Raw genomic sequence first — 21,178 nt, forward strand, 5'->3', positions numbered from 1 at the left:
TGGAGGGGTCAGACTCGTGAACCCGCTTGTCAAGAACAACTATAACCACTTGAGTGCCTACTCCATGCCGGGTCGGGACTGGCCACTTGATGGGTATTACTCAGATTTTAAGGAGCTTTAAGTACCTTGCTTGAGGACACTCAGGGAAGCGGTCCTTGCTGGCATCTCCCTCTGGACACACGCGGAGGCCGAGGGTGGGGGAGGCTGAGAGGAGGACCCGGTGAATGACAGATCAGGCTTGGGTCATCCCTGGGCCCCTGCCTCGCGCAGGACAGAAGCCATGAGCACAGTCGATTGCCGTCGGGGCCGTGGGGCTGCTCACCGCCTAGCGCCCGGAGGTGGGAGAGCGGCGGCCGGGCAGGGGGTCTACGAGGCCACCCCGGGCCCGAGGCATCCGGGCACCCGAGAGTCTGCAGGCTGGAGGGGTGGGGAGGCGCCGCGCCCGGGGCTGGACTGGAGAGAGAGGGGAGGCTCCTCCCCTGCCCCCGCCGCCGTCGGTCGGGACGAGGGGCCGGGCGCCGCGGGAACCGCAGCCTTTTCCGGGGGGCGGGCCCGGCGACGGCGGCGCCCCGGCTCCTGCCCCGACAGGTGTGCGCCGCGCGCAGGAATGCGGCCTGCCTGACTCACCAGCGCCTCCTTCCCACCTGCCGCCCGCCCCATAAAGCGGTCCCCTCCCCGCGGCCGCCGCCCGCCGCCCGCCCTCCCTGCCACCCGCCCTCCGGGCAGTCCCCGGACAGTCCCGGCTCGCCCGCGCGCTACAGCCGGAGCGGCCCAGCGGAGCCCAGCGCGGGGAGGGCGCGCGTCCGCGCCAAGGTAGGTCTGGCCTCCGACTGCGGCGGGCGCCGGGGGGGCCTGGGCACAGGGCGGGGGTGGGGGTGGGGGAGCCGGGGATCGCCGGGCTGCACCCCTCCTGCGCCTCCAGTGCCCCTGGCGGCCTGAGCTGGGCATCCATTCTGGGACTTTGGAGGAGAGGAGGAGAAAGTGAGTGCCCACCCCGCCCCGGCCAGCAACTCAGGGGACCCTGTTGGGAGGGCTGGGTGGCTTTTTGTTTCCTCAGCTCTTCCCTTCCTAAAGGCTGGCAGGCCTTGGCCCCATCCTGCCCCTGCCGGTGCCTGGCCTGCCAGGGTGTGCCCAGAGGGCAGCTGGGGGCAGAGGGGCAGTGGAGCTGGAGGAGGCTCTTGCCTTCAGACCTCTGAGCTAGAGGAGGGAGCAAGGAGAGAGGCCTGGGAGTCCGGTGAATGTTTGAGAGAAGTGGGCAGAGGCTAGGCAGTGTCTGGCAGGCCTACTGAGCTGGGCCCCTCTGGGGTTTGCAAAAAAGGTAGAGGGAGCAGCCACCCGGGGGCAGAGATCGCCCTGTTCTCCTGGGCCGGGCCTGTTACGTGCGGCGCCATAGTCCTTGCGGAGTCTGGAGAGTCCCTGACTCTCCTCTTGGCCAACCACATGCCTTCACTCCTCCCAAAGTCGCTTCAGGACACCCTTTCTCCAGGAAGCTCTCTTGACCTCATTCCGCAGCCCCGGGAGCTGTGTCCACCACTGAACCTCCTCCTGTGCTTGCCCCCTTCCTCACCCACTCAGCCTCTGGGCAGCCCTCTGGCTGTGGTGCAGGGCCTTCCAATGACTTCTGATAGCAGGGCTTGGGCTCTTCCTCACCTCACCATGGCCTTGCCACGCTCTGAACCCAAGGATCTGACCGAGCTGGAAGTGAAGGCTGAGGGTCTCCATCCTGGGCGCTGAGAGAAGAGAGAGAGCTGGATGACAGCAGGGAAGGGGTGCCTGTCTCCTTGGCCCTGATTTCCGTGGGTGATAGAGCAGCCAAGGGGCCAGGAGATGGGAAAGCAGGAGGGGTGGGGGCTGTGGTGGGCAGGTGCATATGTGCTAAGCAGGGGTCCCGTGGGATGGGGTGAAGCGTGGGTTCTGGGAGAGCCCCCAGGACTGGGACGGTTCCTAAAAAGTCCCAGCAGTCTGGTGGGGCCCACGGTGTCCTGGAGGGTGCATGTCCTGAGTGCCTGGCCCAGCCTGTGGTCGCAACTTCCGATAAGCCCACAGTCTTAACCTTTATGTGAGATCTCGTTGTGTTTAACATCGACAGCTAGTTTTACAACTTTTTTAAATACAAGCTGAGTCAGACAAGACATTCTTGAGTGCATAACTAACCCCCTAATGCCATCTTATGGCCTCTGAGGATAACGTGGAGGTTAAATGGGGTCTGGACTACCCTGGTCCTGTCCGGGCTGCCTCACTACTGACTATGGAGGGAGTAAGCCTTGCAGCCTTCTGCCTCATATCCATTCCTCCTCTGGGAAATGGGGGTAATGCCATCACCCCCCACTGGGTTCCTGCACAGATTAAGTAGCAATCATGTCTGTGAAGCCCTGGGCACATGCCAGCTATGTGCCCAGCCTGTGGGCATGGGAAGGTGAGTAAAAGCTGGGCTCAGCCCTTTAGTGCGTGTACCTGCGTGTGTAATGGTGCCCCAGGGAGGTCCAAGTCTGCAGCCTGTATTCCGCAGCATGTGGGTGTGGTACCTATGCCCCAAGGCTGCAGGAAAGTCATTTTCCCCAGGGAGCCTCCCCTTGGCTGACTCAGGGCTCCCCTACCTCAGGCCCCTCCCCAGCTCCCTCCGCCTGTGGATGTGTTGGGACTGCCCTGCTCGTGGCCTCCTGGGAGCTGTATGCGTTAGAGGGAGGGAGGCAGTGCCTTCCTGCCCCCTTCCACAAGCTTCCCCAGCCCTCGGGGGGAAACTTGCAGGGGAGGCCTTAGCTCCCCACACCCTGGGGCTGCCCCTGCCCCCCAAGCCAAGGACTGGGGAAAGGTCCCAGGAGAAAGGGTCAGTGGGCATGTGGACACTGGCCCTGGAGAAAGAAGCCAGGGCCCTAAGGTCTGTCCTCAGCTCTGCCCAGCTCCTTCTCTTCCCGAGGCAGCAGGCCACCTATCTTTTAAAAGGTCTCAGGGATGCCAGTGCCCGCCCCGAAGTTCACTGGTGAGCTGAGACAGTGTAATAGTGAGCCAGAGGCAGGCGGGCTTCCTGGGGAGGCTGGCACACTGTGTGTGTGTGTGTGTGTGTGTGTGTGTGTGTGTGTGTACAAGTGAGTGGGCAGGAGAGGCTTGTAATCTATTCCGGGTTAACTTCTGAAGGGGTGATATGCTCAGGGACCCCAACAACCCAACTCCGGAGCAGGCGGAGGTAGGAGCTGGGGCAGGGGACCCCACTTCTGATGGGCCCGCAGTCATTACAGAGCCTAGCTGCGTGCCGCAAGCTCTCTCCTCCCCTCCGCAGGCCCCAGATACTGGGAGGGGCCCCTCTCCTCGTGGCCACACCGCCTTCATCAAAGGGCAAATAGGCCAAGACAGGGAGGGGGCAGGAAGGGAGGGCCAGGCCCTCAAGGGGTGGCATCCCCGTTGGGTGAGACCGCTTTCAGGCCCACTGGGATCTGAAAGCAAAGGCAGAGTAAACCCTGCCCTGCCCTCAACGAGATCAGCATAAGAGCCCGGGCACTAGGGCAAGCTCGGAGCCCAGAGTCCTCAATGACGAGAGGATGGGCCTTCCCCGGGCAGGGTGCAGGCCTGCAGGCCATCTGGTCACTCCAGGGATGGCAAGGAAGAGGACAGTGGAAGAGAAGAGTTGGGGGCCCTGGACCAGTGCCCTTTAACATCACTGAAGGTCTCAGGGCCTCGGTTTCCACGCCGGTGCAGTGAGGATTCTAGACCTCCGACGGGAGCCCAGTGAGCTGACGGCCGCGACCTGGGCTGCGGAAGCGTCACATGTCAGTTATTGTTGTTACGCAGGAGGAAGAGGATGGCAGGGCTGCGTCCCAGCCCATGGACCAGGCTGCTGCTGGCAGCCCTACTGAGTGTCAGCTTCCCCGGGGAAATGGGTGAGTCTGGCACACCTCTCCAGCAGCCTTCTGGGCACGGGCATCCCTTTCAAGGTTGTCTCCCCCCGACACTCACTTGGCCACTCAACGAACAACCACGGCCCATTTCGAGGGCTGGGGAGCAGTGAGCCTGAGCCATGCGGCCCAGAACACGGAGGGAGGAAGACTTGCTCTAGAAGAGAGAGAAGATGCCCACTCAGAGAACTGAGGCACTTGTAGGGTGTTCTTTTTAGGAATCGGGAGGAGAGGGGGACTGGTGAGTCGTCACCTGCCCTCTCTGAGTGCCTGCGGTCTGGAACCAGCTCCTACCGATGAAATTTGGCCTGTCGGAGGAGGCTGTGTTGATAGCCTGAAATAGACCGTGGCGGGAATATGGGCAAATGCTGCAAGGCAGGGCTCCTGCCTCCCCAGAGCCCCTGTTAAACACTGACAGTGCACCTTTGCCCGGATCCCAGGAGGCCAGTCACTGTGTGCCCTGGGTGCACACAGTAGGTCCTCACTGCGATTTTTAACTGAACAGAACCCAAGGGAATGCCCATAACCTTGGAGAAAACTCTGCAGTTTTCCTTCATTCGTTTACGAACAATTTGCTGGTGTGCCAGGCTTGGGCTAGCCATGGGGGACACAGCGACAAACAAGACAGACACAGTCCCCTTTACCCTGGAGGAGCTGGAGAGGGACAGCCAGGCCGTCCCTGCCAGGTGTGAGATCTGGCTCTGCCCTAAAGTGGGCAGATCGGCTACCGGCTGGCCTCCATTTCCTCCTCTGTAAGATGAGAGACAGTCCCATCTCTCTTCATTGAGGATGCACGTGGGAAAGGGCTTGGTCACCGGTGAGGTTCATCTCAGCGGGTCTGCTCCCCTCTGCCCTCCAGCGAACCGCTGCAAGAAGGCCCAGGTGAAGAGCTGCACCGAGTGCATCCGCGTGGACAGGGACTGTGCCTACTGCACCGATGAGGTGAGCTGCTGTCACCCGCCTGCCCTCCTGAGCCCAGCACCGGCCCAGCCCCGTTCCCCAAAGTGGGCGCCCCACCCCGCTGGGCCCCACCCCTGGGCTCTGGCTGAGTCCACACTTGCCACACCCTCAGCCCAGCCCCAGGCCGGGGGCGGGTGTGGAACAGGCAAGGGTCAGGATAAATCCAGGGTTGGGACAGCCAGGGGATGGGCACTGCCCCCCGTGACCTCATCTCCTTTGACCAGATGTTCAAGGAGCGGCGCTGCAACACCCAGGCAGAGCTGCTGGCTGCGGGCTGCCGGCAGGAGAGCGTGGTGGTCATGGAGAGCAGCTTCGAGATCACAGAGGTGCCCAGAGCGGGGGCTCAAGGGAGGTGGGCCCTCCATGCTCGAGGCGGGCTGTTCACAGGGGTCCGCTGTGTCCGCTGCTTGGGCTGAGAGGCTCCCCATCAGGTCTCTGGAGTGGCCCTCCAGCCAGCTGTCCCCCTCCCCTGGACACAGGAGACCCAGATCGACACCACCCTGCAGCGCAGCCAGGTGTCGCCCCAGAGGCTACGGGTCCGGCTTCGGCCAGGCGGGGAGCAGCACTTTCAGCTGCTTGTGTTCGAGCCCAGCGAGAGCCCTGTGGACCTGTACATCCTCATGGACTTCTCTAACTCCATGTCTGACGATCTGGACAACCTCAAGCAGATGGGGGAGAAGCTGGGTATGGCTGGGCCAGTGTAGAGGACCGTGGGGCAGGGGAGAGAGAGGGCGGCCTCACCCAGCTGGCTGGGCACCTGCTCAGGAGGCCAGGGCTCAGGATAGCTGCTCCCACCCCACAAGGAAGGATAGGACATCTGAGCCCCCCGCCAGGAATTTCCTCCTTGCCCATTCTCGGGGCCGGGGGCCGCCGCTAGACCCCACTAGCCAGTCGGGACTTCACAGAAGGCTCAGGCTGGTGGGGGGGCAGCAGAGCCCTCTGGCCCTGACAAGGAGCACACCCATGGCCGTGAGGCTCAGGTTCACCCCAGCTCCGCAGCCAACTGGTCCAGTTCCCCCGCCGCCCCTTCCGGCTTGCTCCACGCTCGAGTCCGGGCCCCCCGAATCCCGTCTCCCCTATCTGTGAACAGGGACAAGGGCTACTGTGAACATGAACTGATGTTCACATGCAAGGTATTGACAGGGGGTCGTTCTCCCCTCTTCCTCCTTCCCGAGCCAGCCCCCCTCCCCCGCCCGGCCCCCTGCACTGATGTGGGGGTGTTGGGGCTCAGCTGCCCCCTCTTTTTCCTGTTGACATCCAGCTGAGGTCCTGAGGAAGCTCACCAACGACTACACTATTGGATTTGGCAAGTTTGTGGACAAAGTCAGCGTCCCTCAGACGGACATGAGGCCCGAGAAGTGAGTGACCGGATGGGCGGGGGTCCTGGCCACGGGGCCCGCCTCCTCTCCACCAGGGCGCTTTCCAGTGTTCTGGTTGAAGCAGGCCAAACGGGCACTTCCAGAGAGGGTGGGCCCAGGGATATATGGGGTCTTCACCCCTGACTCTGTCTCTCTCTCCCTCCACCTCTGCCCAGGCTGAAGGAGCCATGGCCCAACAGTGACCCTCCCTTCTCCTTCAAGAACGTCATCAGCCTGACAGAAGACTTGGCCGAGTTCAGGAACAAACTGCTCAAAGAGCGGATCTCGGGCAACCTGGACGCTCCTGAAGGAGGTTTTGATGCCATCCTGCAGGCGGCCGTGTGCACGGTGAGTGCCAGGGAGAGAGCCGCCTGCCTAGACCAGGGTCATGTTCTTCTGCAAGGGCGTGAGCTGCCCACCGGTGTGCTCTGGTGCCAGGCGGAGACCCCCACGCGCGAAGACAAGCCCAGAGTCTCCGGCCGGCCCTCCATGACAAGCCAGGTGGAGATGTGCTGGGATCCAAGATCCCCCGGCCTGAGCAGCCATAGCCTGCTCTTGTACCAGCCAGCGAAGCAGACGTGAGTTCTGAGGTTCTGGAATCTTCCGTGCCCTGAAGCCAGCCTACCACCCATCTCCATGCGAATGCCAGTCTTCCAGGAGCCACAGTCTCCAACTGCACTGGGAAGCTGAAGAGGGCAGTTTTTATGTGCATATCAATTTTTTTTTTCATCTTGAAAATAAGACACCCATCTTATAAACAATTTGGGAAACAAAGGACAGAAATTGCCTACAGTTTCACCACTGTTGGCCAGCCCGCCGACCATGTGATATCTCACCGGCATATTTTGTTCCCTTTCCCTGATTTTATACAGCTGGAGTCGCTGTACTTATAATTCTGAAATTTGCTCTTTTTTTTTTTCTACTTCACGCTATCGTGAGCATTTCTGCTTGTAATACAGTTTTCCAAATCACCCCATATATTTTTCTAACAAACTGCCGTGCCCAGCTGTCATCTATTTCAGCCGGCCTTTTCATGTAATATTGCGTGTGTACATTTCCGATGCAGTTGAAATTTTCTCGCCTGGTGGTTAGGAAGCTGGGAGAGCCGGCTGGATGAACCTGGCTCAGATCTTGCCTGGTGGCCGCTGTGTGCACAGACCCTGGCTGCATCTTTCTTGCTGTTTTCTGCTGCCCACCGCCGTCGCTCATGTGCTGTCTGTCACGTGATGATGGCATGCCGTGAATCCCGTGGTTTAGCTGAGCTCCTGTCGGGACCCACTTTCTCAGGCACGCATGATGTGGCAATGCATTATCTTCAATAGGCAGCCTGCTCGAAGGGCCTCCCTTCTTTGTCCTTCCCAGAGGGACATCGGCTGGCGCCCCGACAGCACCCACCTGCTGGTGTTCTCCACGGAGTCTGCTTTCCACTATGAGGCTGACGGTGCTAATGTGCTGGCCGGCATCATGAGCCGCAATGACGAGGCATGCCACCTGGATGCCTCGGGTACCTATACCCAGTACAGGACGCAGGACTACCCGTCAGTGCCCACCCTGGTGCGCCTGCTTGCCAAACACAACATTATCCCCATCTTCGCCGTCACCAACTACTCCTACAGCTATTACGAGGTGCGGGGCCGAGGCCTCACTGGGCAAGAGGGGGGGCGGGAGGGGGGTCCACAGAACTTCTCAAACATTCCCTCCCCTCCCTCCCCCCTTGTCCTCCTTCCTTCCCGAAACTTTTGCCCCTCCCAAAGGGCCAAATGCGTCCTGATGGAAATGGGAGGTCCCGTGCCCACCCGCCAACCCAACTCCCAAACAGGTAGGGGTGGGGAGGGCAGGCTCTAGAATACACCAGGCCTTGGTTTCCCCATCTGCAAGGTGAGGATAACCCCAAAGCTGTCGTCCAGATGCAATGAGCCAATACTTGCTGAGGGCTGAGCCCCGGGCTGGCGTTGTCTCCCACAGAGGCTGCGGACGTACTTCCCGGTCTCCTCGCTGGGGGTGCTCCAGGAGGACTCCTCCAACATCGTGGACCTGCTGCAGGAAGCCTTTCAAGTGAGGGGCAGTGTGGGCTCCAGTCTGAGTCCTTCTGGGGCAGGGCTGGAGAGGGGCAGAATGGGCAATGGATGTCCCAAGGAAAAGCTGAGGAACAGGACAGGCCAGGGAGGAGGGGTCTCTGCTGTTCCCTGAGGACGCCGAGGAGCCCGCCTTAGCCCGGCCCCAGGTTCCTGAGGGCTCTGACACCCGGAGCACCCTCTCTTCCACCTCAGTCCTCCATGCACGGTGGGTGGAGCTCGGCCAGGCCTTCCAGAGTGGGTGAGCCCAGGGTCCCCCACCCAGACCATTGATTGCTTGCCCCTCCTTTAGCGCATTCGCTCCGACCTGGACATCCGGGCCCTGGAAAGCCCCCGGGGCCTGCGGACAGAGGTCACCTCCGAGATGTTCAAAAAGACGAATACTGGGTCCTTTCACATCCAGCGGGGGAAAGTGGTACGCCTCTGTGGGGCTTCGGGGCAGGGGAGGGTGGGCACAGGGACCCGTCCTGGAGGGGGTGGTCTGCCTGAGCAGAGGTCAAGGGCGTAACGTACAGGAGCGCCTTGCTGGCTCGGTCGGTGGAGCGTGCGGGGTCATGAGTTTGAGCCCCACGTTGGGCATAAAGATTACTGAGTTAAAAAAAAAAAAAGTTTTTTAATAATAAAAGAAAAAGAGCGTGGCCTTCAGAATCAGACAGGCCTGGGTTCGAAGTCCCCTGAGTCAGCCACTCGGATGACTTTGGCACCTTCCTCAGCCCGTCCCCATCTGCGCAGTCAGGATTAGTCAGTACTGAGAGCTCAGAGCGTTGGTCAGATGAGTGAGCGGGCCATCTGTGCCTCTTGTCATCTTTGGTGCTGTTGTTGTCCCGACTGTGCCTAGAAGGAGCAGGTTTTTAGTCGTGAGGAGGGGCAGCAGGGAGCTGGGTACCAAGGATCCAGGCACATCCCTGAAACCTGAGGGCTAAGAATCTTGGCACAGCCACTCCCTGCTTGTCCAGCCGCGTCTCCTCTGGCTCACGGTGGGGTCTTTGCAGGGCACCTACCAGGTGCAGCTGCGGGCTCTGGAGGAGCTGGATGGGACCCACGTGTGCCAGCTGGGAGAAGAGGACCAGAAGGGCAACATCCATCTCAAGCCCTCCTTCTCGGATGGCCTCAGGATGGATGTGGGCATCATCTGTGATGTGTGCCCCTGTGAGCTGGTACGATGTGGCCCCACCAGGCGGGAGGGAAGCGCTGGCCGACTGCCGTGGGGCCCTGAGGAACGAAGCAGAGCCTCCGGTGGCCATAGCTGCCTTGCGGGGCGCCCTGAGGGGCAGAGGCAGCAGAAGCGTCTAGTGGCCCTGTTTCCCCAGTGGCGCTGTCACGCCTTGCCACAATCTCGTTCCAGCAAAAAGAAGTGCGTTCAGCTCACTGCAGCTACCACGGAGACTTCATGTGTGGACACTGTGTGTGCAATGAGGGCTGGTGAGTGTGTGGGAGCCAAGATGGCACCCGGGATGCCCTGGCCGCTGCAAGGCTCTGATGGGGGGGACACACCGTGCATGCCCGGATGAAGAAGGTGGGATGGTGGGTCAGGGGCAGGCCTGGTTGTGAAGTGGATTCAGTCCAAAGCCCTTCAAAATGCATAGATACAAAGGACGTCTTTGGGAAAAGATGCAAGAATCAGGACGGTGGTGGCCGGCAGGGCGTGGGGACTGGATGTTGGGGGACAGACACGAGGGGGACACTTTGTGCCTTTAGTATTCTGAACAATGGGCACGCATTACCTGATCAGAAACGAGCTCCTAAATAAGGGGTAGTGAGGGCTTTTAAGGCTTCAAGACACTGAACATGTCCATCGTGACTCGAGGAAGGGACACTGGGAGGGATTGAGACTGACATTTGAGTCTCAGCTGAGGCGCTGCTGTCTGTGCGACTCTTAGGGCTTCAGTTTCCTCATCTGTAAAATGGGGGGGGGGGGGGTAAAAGCCCCAGCCCTCGCTCCTCCAGGGCTGTGGGGAAGTGACTGACTCCTTCCTTAGGAGCGGCAACACCTGCAACTGCCCCACCGGCTCGCTGAGTGACATAAAGCCCTGTCTTCGCGAGGGCGAGGACAAGCCGTGCTCTGGGCGTGGCGAGTGCCAGTGCAGCCACTGCGTGTGCTACGGTGAAGGCCGCTATGAGGGTCCGTTTTGCGAGTATGACAACTTCCAGTGCCCCCGTGCCTCTGGGTTCCTCTGCAATGGTGAGCTCAGCAGCCCCGGCGGGGGGTTCGGGACAGCAAGGGTGACCTGGGTGCCTGGGCCCTGGCCTGCCCCCGACTGGCTCTCCCACCCAGACCCAGGTGGGAGGGCCAGGCCAGGAGTCTGAATCCCCAAGTTTAGAGGCAGCCCCCCTCCAGGCTCTCTGAGTGCCTCCCCCAAGGCTACTCTCAACCTGGACCTCTCTCCCCTCTACAAACCCGAAGCCCAAGGCCCCTGCCAGTGCGTTATCCCACTCATAGTCAAGACCACTCCCCCGAGGTCCTGTAGCCCATGCCCACCTCCATTCTCCACTCTCCCATCTCATGAGGGTGAGTCCCATCCAGCTGAATCCTCAGTGGTTGGTGGTACACGGCATGGCGGTCTTTCCTGTCTCGGAAGACAGCACATTTGTAGCGGGCAGGGCCGGGAGTTACGTGTCCACCATGGCCCCCCAGGGCTTCCAAGCAGGGGCCACAGAACCCAGATAGGGGCCACAGATAGGGTTGAGCGGTTGAATGGAGAAGAATCAGTGAAAATCCAGGCACTAAATATTTTTTTTTCATATATATATATATATTTTTTTTTCATATACATATATATATATTTCTTATGAGACAGAGAGAGAAAGGGAGGGGCAGAGAGAGAAAGAGAGTCTCAATCAGGCCCCTCACCATCAGCACAGAGCCCAATGCGGGGCTCAAACTCGCGAACTGTGAGATCATGACCTGAGCCGAAATCAAGAGTCAGACGCTTAACCGACTGAGCCGCCCAGGCGCCCCATAGGCACCAAATACTTATTAAGCCTCAACTGTATACTTGTCACTGGGGGTCAAGCCCCTGCTTTTCTACCTTTGCTCCCTTTTTGCTTTTGTCTGCCATTTCTCCTCTTCAGCTGTCCATCCCAAAGTGTGCTCAGAGACGTGAAAGAACCCTGTACATCTGGAGAAAGGCAGACATTTGGCACAGGCAGAGATGTAAGAGAGCTGCTGGAGAAGGAGGCAGGAACAGAATGCAGGGCTTTGGGGTCCAGTCCGGTCTAGTCCCAACTTTTTCTTAAAGGGCCAGAAAGTACATATTTTCAGTTCTGTGAGCCATTTGGCCTCCGTCACAACGACTGAGCTCTGCCACCGTAGCAGAAAGCAGCTATAGACCATATGTAAGCAAATGAATGTGGTGTATTCCAATAAAACTTTAGCAAAAACAGGTAATGAGTTGGATTTGGCCTGCAGGCCATAATTAATCACGACCCTTATTCTGGTCTAAGGGTTTTAGACTTTATCCTTTGGCAAAAGAAAGGCGAGATTTTGATTTCTTTTTCTAGCTATTTGCATGTTGGCCTTGTATCCAGCCACTTTGCTAAAAGCACTTATGAAATCTAATAATTTATCTGAAGATTCTTTTTGACATTTTGTGACATGTTCCTAATACTTACAATAATGGCAGTTTTGTTTCTTACTTCCCAACACTTACATGTTTTCTCTCTTTTTCTTACCTTACTGCTTTGGCCAGAACTCATTAGAGGTTCTTACACCAGGGAGCCACATGATTGGATTTGTGTGTTAGGATAATGACTGTGGCTGCAGAGTGGAAAGTAGAAGGCAGAATGGAATGGGAAAGAGACAGAGGGAAAGAGAGTCCAAAAAGTGGAGGAAATGGCTCTTTCCCTGGCTGGGGAAATCCTAGTTCAGGCTCAGCAACCACAGGCCCTCCCTGGCAGATGTGGGCGGCCTGGGCGCAGGAGTGAATGTGGCTCTCCTCTCCCGTCCTTCTCCCTCTCTGCAGACCGGGGGCGCTGTTCCATGGGCCAGTGTGTGTGTGAGCCTGGCTGGACAGGCTTGAGCTGTGACTGCCCTCTCAGCAATGCCACCTGCATTGACAGCAACGGGGTAGGCCTGGGCACGAGGAAGGCAGTGCCGGGTGGTAGAAGGGACCCTAGCCAGGACCACCCACCCTTTCAGGCAGGGCTGGGGTTACTGGTGGCTCACTGGTGCCTCCAACTGCCCTAGGGCATCTGTAATGGCCGTGGCTACTGCGAGTGTGGCCGCTGCCACTGCAACCAGCAGTCACTCTACACGGACACCATCTGTGAGATCAACTACTCGGCGGTGAGGCTAAGATCACTGGGCTGTGGGCGTGGGAACCCCAGGCCCAGGGCAGAGCGGACAGCCACCCAACACAGTCCTGGTTTCCCCTCCTCTCCCACCCAGATCCGCCTGGGCCTCTGTGAGGACCTGCGCTCCTGTGTCCAGTGCCAAGCCTGGGGCACCGGGGAGAAGAAGGGGCGCATGTGTGAGGGGTGCAACTTCAAGATCAAGATGGTGGACGAGCTTAAGAAAGGTGTGAGGCACCCCGCTGAGGACGGGGGGTGCTAAGAACCTAGGCAGAGGGCCTCTGATGGGGAAGGGGGTGTCACTGCAGCAGGACTATAGAGCTGGGCAGAGGGCTGATACTCCAGGTCAAGGTCATGCAGGCCGGAGAGAGGGGTTCTAGACCTGGGAGAGGTCCCAGAACCCAGACAGGGCACACAGACCCGGGCACGGGCACACGGTCTGGCCAGGACACAGAGACCCAGGCAGGAGGCACAGCTGAGTTGGGACCAAAGAGTCTGGGGAGGGGGCACCTGGCTTGGCCAGGGGGTAGATAGCTGGGCAGGGATATGAACACATTAGGGGCACATAATGGGGCCATGAGGGCACACAGCCTTCTCTCCTTTAGGTCAGATAAATGTCCTAGGAGCCAAGTTCCTGAGTGCACCCGGGATGGGGTGCACAGAGGTGCAGCCTTTGATGCTCCTGGGCAGGGACAGGGCAGCTTCCCACCTCACCCTGGCCCTGTGCCAGGGTACTTGTGTCCTCCCCCAGGGAGGCGCCTGTGGGCCCCAGAGGAGGGGACACCTCCCAGGCGCAGGGTGCCCTGCTGACCATGTGTGGGTGCAGGAGGCGAGGTGCTGGAGCACTGCTCCTTCCGGGATGAGGACGATGACTGCACATACAGCTACACAGTGGAGGGTGACGGCACCCCTGGGCCCAACAGCACTGTCCTGGTGCACAGGAAGAAGGGTGAGCCGACGGACGGGGCAGATGGGCAGCCTGGCAGACCCTGGTGGAAAAATGGGCATCGCCTCCCTCCTTTTCTCCCTCCCCTTCCTCCATAGACTGCCCGCCCGGCTCCTTCTGGTGGCTCATCCCTCTGCTCATCTTCCTCCTGCTGCTGCTGGCACTGCTGCTATTGCTCTGCTGGAAATACTGTGCCTGCTGCAAGGTGGGAGCTTCCCCAGGTCCCCACCCACCCCAGGTCCTCACCCCCCCAGGGCCCCCCCCCCCCCAGGGCCCCAATTCCCACCAGGCCCCACTTCCTCTCAGGTCCTCACCTCCGCCAGGTCCCCACCCCTTCCAGGTCCTCACCCCCACCGATCCCCATCCTCCCCCAGGTCCCCACCCTCCCCGGGTCCCCACCCCCACCAGGTCCCCCCCTCCTACCAGGTCCCCACCTCCTACCAGGTCCCCAGCCCCCACCAGGTCCCCGCCTCCTACCAGGATCCCCAGCCCCCTCAGGGTCCCCAACTCCCACCAGGGGCCCATCTCCCACCAGGTCCCCAAATCTCACCAGGGTCCCCACACCCCCACCAAGGTCCTCATACGCGGAGAGGCCAGGTGAAGCCATGTCTTCTGTCCAGCTCTAGTGCCCTTCCTACCCCAGCCCTTCGCCTCTGCCAATCATCAGTGGCCTATACCTGAGACCACCTGCCCTCAGGTCAGGCACATGCAAAGGGCCATGGGAGCCAACAGAGAGAAGAAAGACCTTGCCCACCAGGAGCTGGTAGTCTCACTGGGAAGGAAAGATGAGAGGCAGGAAATCATGGGGGATGGTCTGGCATGGAATGCTGAATTGTCGTGGCAGAAGAGAAACTGCGTAGTAATGCCAGTGTTAGGGGCTATTATTAGTGTGTGTTACAGAGAAAAAGAGGTCTGTAGTCAAATACATTTGAGAAACAGGCTTCTCTGCGGGACTTCTCAGAGCCTTTGATGTAGTTGTATGCATAGTGAAACTGTAAGAAGGGCACAGGGAATGAAGTCAGTGCTTCTCAAATGGGTTTGATCACAGAACCATTACCTTACAGAGCATCTGGCAGGACCAGGGTCCCATGGTACAAACTTTGGGAACCCTCTGCCCCCACCAACCTCTGTACTCACCATATGTGGTCCACACCTAGATCCCTTCAACTTCCTTGATACCTTGGTGTCTGGGGAAGGCAGTGTTGCCGCTCTGGACCATTGGCGTGGGGGGGAAGGGGGGAAGGGGGCGGGTGGCAGGTGGCCGGAGGGGCTTACCTGGGCTGGGGCAGTTGTCCCAGCCCTCATCCCCACCCACCTTATCTCCTAGGCTTGCCTGGCACTTCTTCCTTGTTGCAACCGAGGTACGGGCCCAGCATGTGCGGGGTGGCAATGGCTCTGACCGCTCATTCCCCCAGATGGGGTGGAGGAGAAGCAGGGGTGTGTGTGGAACGGAAGCAGGAGGCCTAGGGTCCCACCCTGAGGGGGTGTGGCTGGGAGGGCCCGGGGTGGGGCCCCATGCTGAGGACCCTGTCACGCAGGGCACATGGTGGGCTTCAAGGAAGACCACTACATGTTGCGGGAGAACCTGATGGCCTCAGACCACCTGGACACGCCCATGCTACGCAGTGGGAACCTCAAGGGACGTGACATGGTCCGATGGAAGATCACCAACAACGTGCAGCGGCCTGGCTTTGCCACCCATGCCTCCAGCACCAACCCCATGGAGCTGGGTGAGGACTGGGGCTTGGCACGGTGGCTCCTGGGAGCGCCCATGGGGCCTGGGGCACATGCACCGCTGGTCCTGGGTTCAAATCACACCATTCCTGTTTTCTCTGGGCGTTGGGGGCAGGCACAGGCTTGGCCACCTCGGCCCTTCCTGATGGTGCTACAGGCCTCAGGGTCTCGGCCAGCAAGTTGCCCCGCCCCTGCCACCATCCGAGCATGGGTCTTGGGGGGTGCTTCTAGAGTGCCTGGTGTGCCGGAGGCTGATGACCCCCATCCCTGCCTGCCCTAGTGCCCTATGGGCTGTCCCTGCGCCTCGCCCGCCTTTGCACTGAGAACCTGTTGAAACCTGACACTCGAGAGTGTGACCAGCTGCGCCAGGAGGTGGAGGAGAATGTAAGGGCCAAAGAAGCTGACCCTGGGGCCCCCGGCATCCCTGGGCATGGGTGTGATCCAGGTAGGGGGAGAGCAAGGAGAAAGCAGCTGCGGAACGTGGATTTTTCCGAGTAGGAAAGAGGGGCTTCCTTGGACATGTGCCTGGTGTGGGGTTGTCCTGTGAATGTTTCCGGAAGGGGACAAGGCAATGCACATGGCCATGTGCATGTCCCAGCCAACCATATCCTCTGGGTCTGGGTGGCTCTGGGTAGAGAGGCTTACCCAGGGTGCCAGCCTCACGCCTTTCCTTGCCTGGCAGCTGAATGAGGTGTACAGACAGATCACAGGTGCACACAAGCTCCAGCAGACTAAATTCCGGTGGGTCCTGGGTGCCCGGGGGCAGGGGCGGGAGCTGCCCCCACTACCCACTCTAGGGCCCCCCCCCACAAGCAGGTCCGTGCTTCTATCCCAGAGACTGTGTGGCTCATGCTCCCTTCTTTGTCCCCCCACAGGCAGCAGCCCAACGCCGGGAAAAAGTGAGTTGAAGGCACACGGGTGGGGCAGCCCTAGGTCAAGTATCTTGCCCAAGATTACCTAGTTACTAAGAGACAGAGCCAGGATTTGAACCCAGGCAGTTTGACCTCAGCACCCTTACCCTTAGCGTCTTTTTTGTACGGCATCTATTGCTGGAATCCCACCTGAAGAGGTGTGGCTGGGAGGGTTTAGGGAGGGGCCCCATCTCATAGATGAGGTGGGCAGGGTAGCCCCATTTCATGCATGAGGACCCCGAGGCTCAAGGAGGCACAGTGGCTTGGCTGAGACTCAAGGTGAGGTGGGGGGGGGGGGGGGGCAGCGTGCCAGATGCTCTGTGAAGTCATGGTTCTGTGATCAAATCCATTTGAGAAGCACTGACTTCGTTCCCCACGCCCTTCTTACAGTTTCACTATGCATACAACTACCTCAAAGGCTCTGAGAAGGCCCGCAGAGAAGAAGTCTATTTCTCAAATGGAGTTGATCACAGATCTCTTTTTCTCTATAACACACACGAACAGCCTGTAACACTGGGGCTACTTCATGGCGGCACTTTTTGCTGCCAGGCGTCTTGTCCCTTAATGGGGAGAGGACAGGCAGGAGGGTGGGGGCTGGGGGGACAAGTGCCAGCATCCGTGGCCAGCCTGACACGTCCCCACCTACCCACCCCCCACCCCAGGCAGGACCACACCATTGTGGATACGGTGTTGATGGCGCCTCGCGCGGCCAAGCAGGCCCTGCTGAAGCTGACGGAGAAGCAGGTGGAACAGGGGGCCTTCCATGAGCTCAAGGTGGCCCCCGGCTACTACACCCTCACTGCAGACCAAGGTAGGTGGGCAGGCTCCCTGCGCCACTTCCTGATGCCCCCCACCCCTGGGCAGCCGCCTGAGCCACATCTGCCTGCCCCTCCAACTCCCACCCAGATGCCCGGGGGATGGTGGAGTTCCAGGAGGGCGTGGAGCTGGTGGACGTGCGGGTGCCCCTCTTCATCCGGCCTGAGGACGATGATGAGAAGCAGCTGCTGGTGGAAGCCATCGATGTGCCCATGGGCACTGCCACCCTCGGTCGCCGCCTGGTAAACATCACCATCATCAAGGAGCAAGGTGGGTCAGGGCGGCGGGAGCAGGGGGGCATAAAGGGGGCTCCTCCTAACATCTGAGGGCAGATGGGGCCTGGCCGTGGGGCCTAGGCAAGTCACTTAACCTCTCTGAGCCTTGGTTTCTCCATCTGTAAAATGGGCGTCTGGCTCTCAAGAGGGGTATGTGGCTATGCATCGTTGCACAGTGCCTGGTGGTAAGCGCTCAATGTGGGAGCTTCTGCTGTAATTATAGGGTGCCGTGTCCTCCTGAAATTGTCCCCCATCCCTCCCCTTCTTGCCCCTGTGGCCTTTGAAGGTAGGAGATTGAATGGACCTCCCCGGGATGCCAGGACATCAGAGCAGGAAGGGCATTGGGAGTTCATTTCACCCGAGCCTATTTAGAGGGGAAGCGAGGCATCGCACCACTGACACCCAAGTCGCCTTCCCTCCTGGGGACCCCCGAGTTGTTGATAAGCATCCTTTCTGCATCCAGAGGGTCTGTTGTGGTCCCCGAGCTCTCCTCCCCACCTGCCCCTGCACCACAGGCCTTTGTCCTGCTCTGCCCCAGCCCAGTCTCAAGCCCCCATCTCTGGTTCTGGCCCTACCTGGCCTCCTTTCTCTGCCCTGACACTTCCAGGATGTCAGCTGGACACTGTGCCGGCCCCTCCACCTTTTCTGGAAGAATTTTCCATCCCCTCCCTCGAGTGGGGTGAGGAACGACAGGCAGACTCCTGGAGGCTGGGGTGGGCCCAGAAAGAGGGTGCGTATTGCGAAAGGACTGAGGGCAGGCCGCCCTGACTGGTGCCTGGGTCCTTGCAGCCAGCGGGATAGTGTCATTTGAGAAGCCTGAGTACTCGGTCAGCGGCGGAGAGCAAGTGGCCCGCATTCCCGTCGTCCGGCGCATCCTGGACAACGGCAAGTCCCAAGTCTCCTACCGCACACAGGATAACACCGCACAGGGCAACCGGGTAAGGCTCTGCCATGAGGTCAAAGGCATTTCCCAGGGGCCCAGCGAGAGCTCACGGCAGCTGCCAGAGTCGCTGGGATGCTGGTGGCGCCCCCGGCCAGCCTCCCAAGGACATGTCTGCCTGCTCCTGCCACTCATAATAGATGTGTCTCACCAAAAGCGCCCTAGGTGAGGCCTCGTCGCTACCAGGGACATGTCCGGATCATTCATATCTCCCTTCCAACAACCCAGTATCTACCAGGGCAGCCAAACCCTACGTAGTGAGATGGATTCCGTCTGCCCACGTCCAGGGGCTTTGGGCTTCTTGAGGTGGGAGCATAGGCCTCATGTCCCTGGGCAGACTCTCGAGAAAGGCTGTCACAGTTTGCCCCCCTGCCACGCCTGTGAGCCCACATCCCCTTCATCACTGGACCCCAGTCTCAGGGAAGAGCCACGTCCAGGTGTTGGATGTGCTTCGGATTTATCAACATTTACAAACTAAAAATATTCATATCAGCAATTCAGCCGGAGTCATACGATCTAGTCTCACTGGGCCCACAGGCCAGTTCGGCGAATGCCGGCAGCCTGGCCACGGCGTGTTCCTCCCTTCCTTTTATTGGAAGGAACAGTTCTCATTACTGCTCCGGGGCCCCCGATAAAAGTTCCAAAGAAGAATCTGTATGTCCATAAATCTTACTGAACACACCGTATTATATAAGGGATTCCAGCTACCCTGTTATGCTTTTATAAAGGCATTTTGGTGTTTAAGTATTTTTTAAAACATTTTTATTATTTCCCAACTTTTTATTTTGAAAAACTTCAAGCCTATAGGAAAATGAAAAGACTAATGCCATTAACACCCATTTACCCTTAAATAATTTTTTCAATGTTTATTTATTTTTGAGAGAGAGAGAGAGAGAGACGGAGTGTGAGCAGGGGAGGGGGAGAGAGAGGGGGAGACACAGAATCTGAAGCAGGCTCCAGGCTCTGAGCTGTCAGCACAGAGCCCGACGCGGGGCTCGAACTCCCAGACTGTGAGATGATGACCTGAGCTGAAGTCAGAGGCTTAACCGACTGAGCCACCCAGGTGCCCCAGCACCCATTTACCCTTTACATAGAGTCACCAATTAATAATAGTTTTCTTGTTCTCCTTCTATATAGATATAAGAATAGATGCATCTATCTAAAGATATATATGCGTATCTGTATTTCTTTTCTAGAACTGTAGAAAGACAGGGGGAGAGAGAGTCGTGTTTCATTTCATTGTGTTTGCTCAACAAAGTAAGTTATAGACATCACATAGACCCTAAAGCTTCTGGCGGCACCTGCTGAGAACAAGGTTATTCTACACAGCTACAACATCATTACCAACCTTAAGAAACCTCACATTATAGGGGCACCTGGGTGGCTCAGTCGATTAATTAAGCATCCAACTCTTGATTTCGGTTCAGGTCGTGATCTCACGGTTCATAAGTTCAAGCTTCGCATCAGGCTCCACACTGACAGCACACAGCCTATTTGGGATTCTCTCTCTCCCTGTCTCTCTGCCTCTCCCCTATATGGGTGAACTCACTCTCTCTCTCTCTCTCTCTCTCTCTCTCTCTCTCTCTGTCTCGAAATAAATTCTAAAAAGCATTACCTAATAATTGGTTCATATTCAGATCTCCCCATGTTCACATGCCCCAATAATGTCCTTTATAGCGGTTTTGGGGGTTTTTGTTTTGTTTTGTTTTTTTGTTTTTGCTCCAGTCCAAGAACCAATCCCGGATCTGCCATTGCATTTTGTTGTGTGCCCTAGGTGTCCTTTTATCTAGGACAACTCCCTGGCTTTGCCTTTTGTGACTTCGACTTTTGGAAGAGTACCCCCCCCCCCAGCTCAGTCTCAGTCGTCTAGGGGGTAACTCCTGCTTTTCTTACACTGACTGCAGTGTCTCTTTCTGGGTTTCTCAGCTGTTGAATTTGCCCCCTGCTGGGCCTGAACTTGAAATGTTAGTGTGCATCGCCACCTAGTGGTCTCATGTGAGCGCGATACATGTATGTTGACACCGACATACTTCCCCGGGTTGCTGGGGAGAGCCCTGGGGCCCTGAAGGAAGAAAACTGGAGCTGATGGGGGCACCCTCCCTAGGAGGCAGGGCCTGGGGCCTGGTCGGATCCCAGACTTCAGAGCCGCAGTGTGGGGCAGGTTCTTCCCTCCCTGGCTGGGGTCTGCTTGTGTGAGACTCTTCTGGATCTGCTATACATCCCCATCTCTGGGCCTTGGTTCAAACCTCAGCTCTATCGCAACTGCCTGTGTGAAGTGGGCAAGTTTCTCCACCCCTCCGTGTGCCTCAGTTCCTCATCTGTAAAATGGGGACAGCAATAGCTCACCTCACGTTGCTGTGAGGGTCAAATGAGCTAGTAAGTGCTTGATGCACGGGAGGTGCTACGGAAACAGGAGCCATTTCGTGTGCAGGTGGGATGGTCTGTGTGTGGTGCTCTCTGCCGTATCCAGGCGGTTGGGGTGGAGTGGCATGATCCATCCTCCAGGCCTGGTCTGACCCTGACCCCTTCTCCCTCCCAGGACTACATCCCTGCAGAGGGGGATCTGCTGTTCCAGCCTGGGGAGACCTGGAAGGAGCTGCAGGTGAAGCTCCTGGAGCCGCGGGAGATAGACTCCCTCCTGCGGGGCCGCCAGACCCGCCGCTTCCACATTCAACTCAGCAACCCCAAGTTTGGGGCCCGCCTGGGCCAGCCCCACTCAGCCACCGTCGTCATTGGAGACCGAGGTAGGCAGAGCCCCTTAAGCAGGTGGGGAGGGAGGGCTGGGGGCCTCTCCACTAAGGCTGCAGTGTGGGCAAATAAAATATAGGATTCCCTGTTAAATTTGGATTTCAGATAAACGAAGAACAAGTTTTGTGTAAGTATGTCCCACACCTCAGTGGGATATACTTATCCTATTTGTTGTTCATCTTAAATTCTGGCTTAACTAGGGGTCCTGCATTTTATCCAGCAATCCTGCTCTCAG

General features: G+C 58.5%; 1 protein-coding gene across 5 annotated transcripts in view; it reads left to right on the top strand.

Annotated features, from left to right (window-relative positions):
* Window positions 1-419: 419 nt before the first annotated feature.
* ITGB4 (integrin subunit beta 4) overlaps window positions 420-21,178 on the top strand; it is a 29,642-nt gene continuing 8,883 nt past the window's right edge. Inside the window, exons 1-27 of one of the 5 annotated variants that reach the window (XM_060645352.3) lie at window positions 420-813; window positions 3,787-3,875; window positions 4,750-4,832; window positions 5,075-5,176; window positions 5,330-5,534; window positions 6,112-6,208; window positions 6,385-6,556; window positions 7,571-7,834; window positions 8,174-8,263; window positions 8,576-8,698; window positions 9,276-9,440; window positions 9,629-9,705; window positions 10,263-10,465; window positions 12,246-12,349; window positions 12,470-12,568; window positions 12,671-12,800; window positions 13,400-13,522; window positions 13,618-13,724; window positions 14,847-14,880; window positions 15,058-15,249; window positions 15,534-15,637; window positions 15,936-15,994; window positions 16,129-16,152; window positions 16,827-16,975; window positions 17,071-17,250; window positions 18,045-18,193; window positions 20,735-20,939. In XM_060645352.3, coding sequence (XP_060501335.3) covers window positions 3,797-3,875; window positions 4,750-4,832; window positions 5,075-5,176; window positions 5,330-5,534; window positions 6,112-6,208; window positions 6,385-6,556; window positions 7,571-7,834; window positions 8,174-8,263; window positions 8,576-8,698; window positions 9,276-9,440; window positions 9,629-9,705; window positions 10,263-10,465; window positions 12,246-12,349; window positions 12,470-12,568; window positions 12,671-12,800; window positions 13,400-13,522; window positions 13,618-13,724; window positions 14,847-14,880; window positions 15,058-15,249; window positions 15,534-15,637; window positions 15,936-15,994; window positions 16,129-16,152; window positions 16,827-16,975; window positions 17,071-17,250; window positions 18,045-18,193; window positions 20,735-20,939 — 3,319 coding nt within the window. In that variant the 5' untranslated portion in view covers window positions 420-813; window positions 3,787-3,796. Of the gene's footprint in view, window positions 814-961; window positions 982-3,786; window positions 3,876-4,749; window positions 4,833-5,074; window positions 5,177-5,329; window positions 5,535-6,111; window positions 6,209-6,384; window positions 6,557-7,570; window positions 7,835-8,173; window positions 8,264-8,575; window positions 8,699-9,275; window positions 9,441-9,628; window positions 9,706-10,262; window positions 10,466-12,245; window positions 12,350-12,469; window positions 12,569-12,670; window positions 12,801-13,399; window positions 13,523-13,617; window positions 13,725-14,846; window positions 14,881-15,057; window positions 15,250-15,533; window positions 15,638-15,935; window positions 15,995-16,128; window positions 16,153-16,826; window positions 16,976-17,070; window positions 17,251-18,044; window positions 18,194-20,734; window positions 20,940-21,178 lie in introns of those variants that run through there. The other 4 variants (XM_060645355.3, XM_060645356.3, XM_060645357.3 and 1 more) reach the window with 4 other exon arrangements.

Source organism: Panthera onca, chromosome E1 (assembly GCF_046562875.1).
Source record: "Panthera onca isolate mPanOnc1 chromosome E1, mPanOnc1 haplotype 2, whole genome shotgun sequence".
Taxonomy (NCBI): domain Eukaryota; kingdom Metazoa; phylum Chordata; class Mammalia; order Carnivora; family Felidae; genus Panthera; species Panthera onca.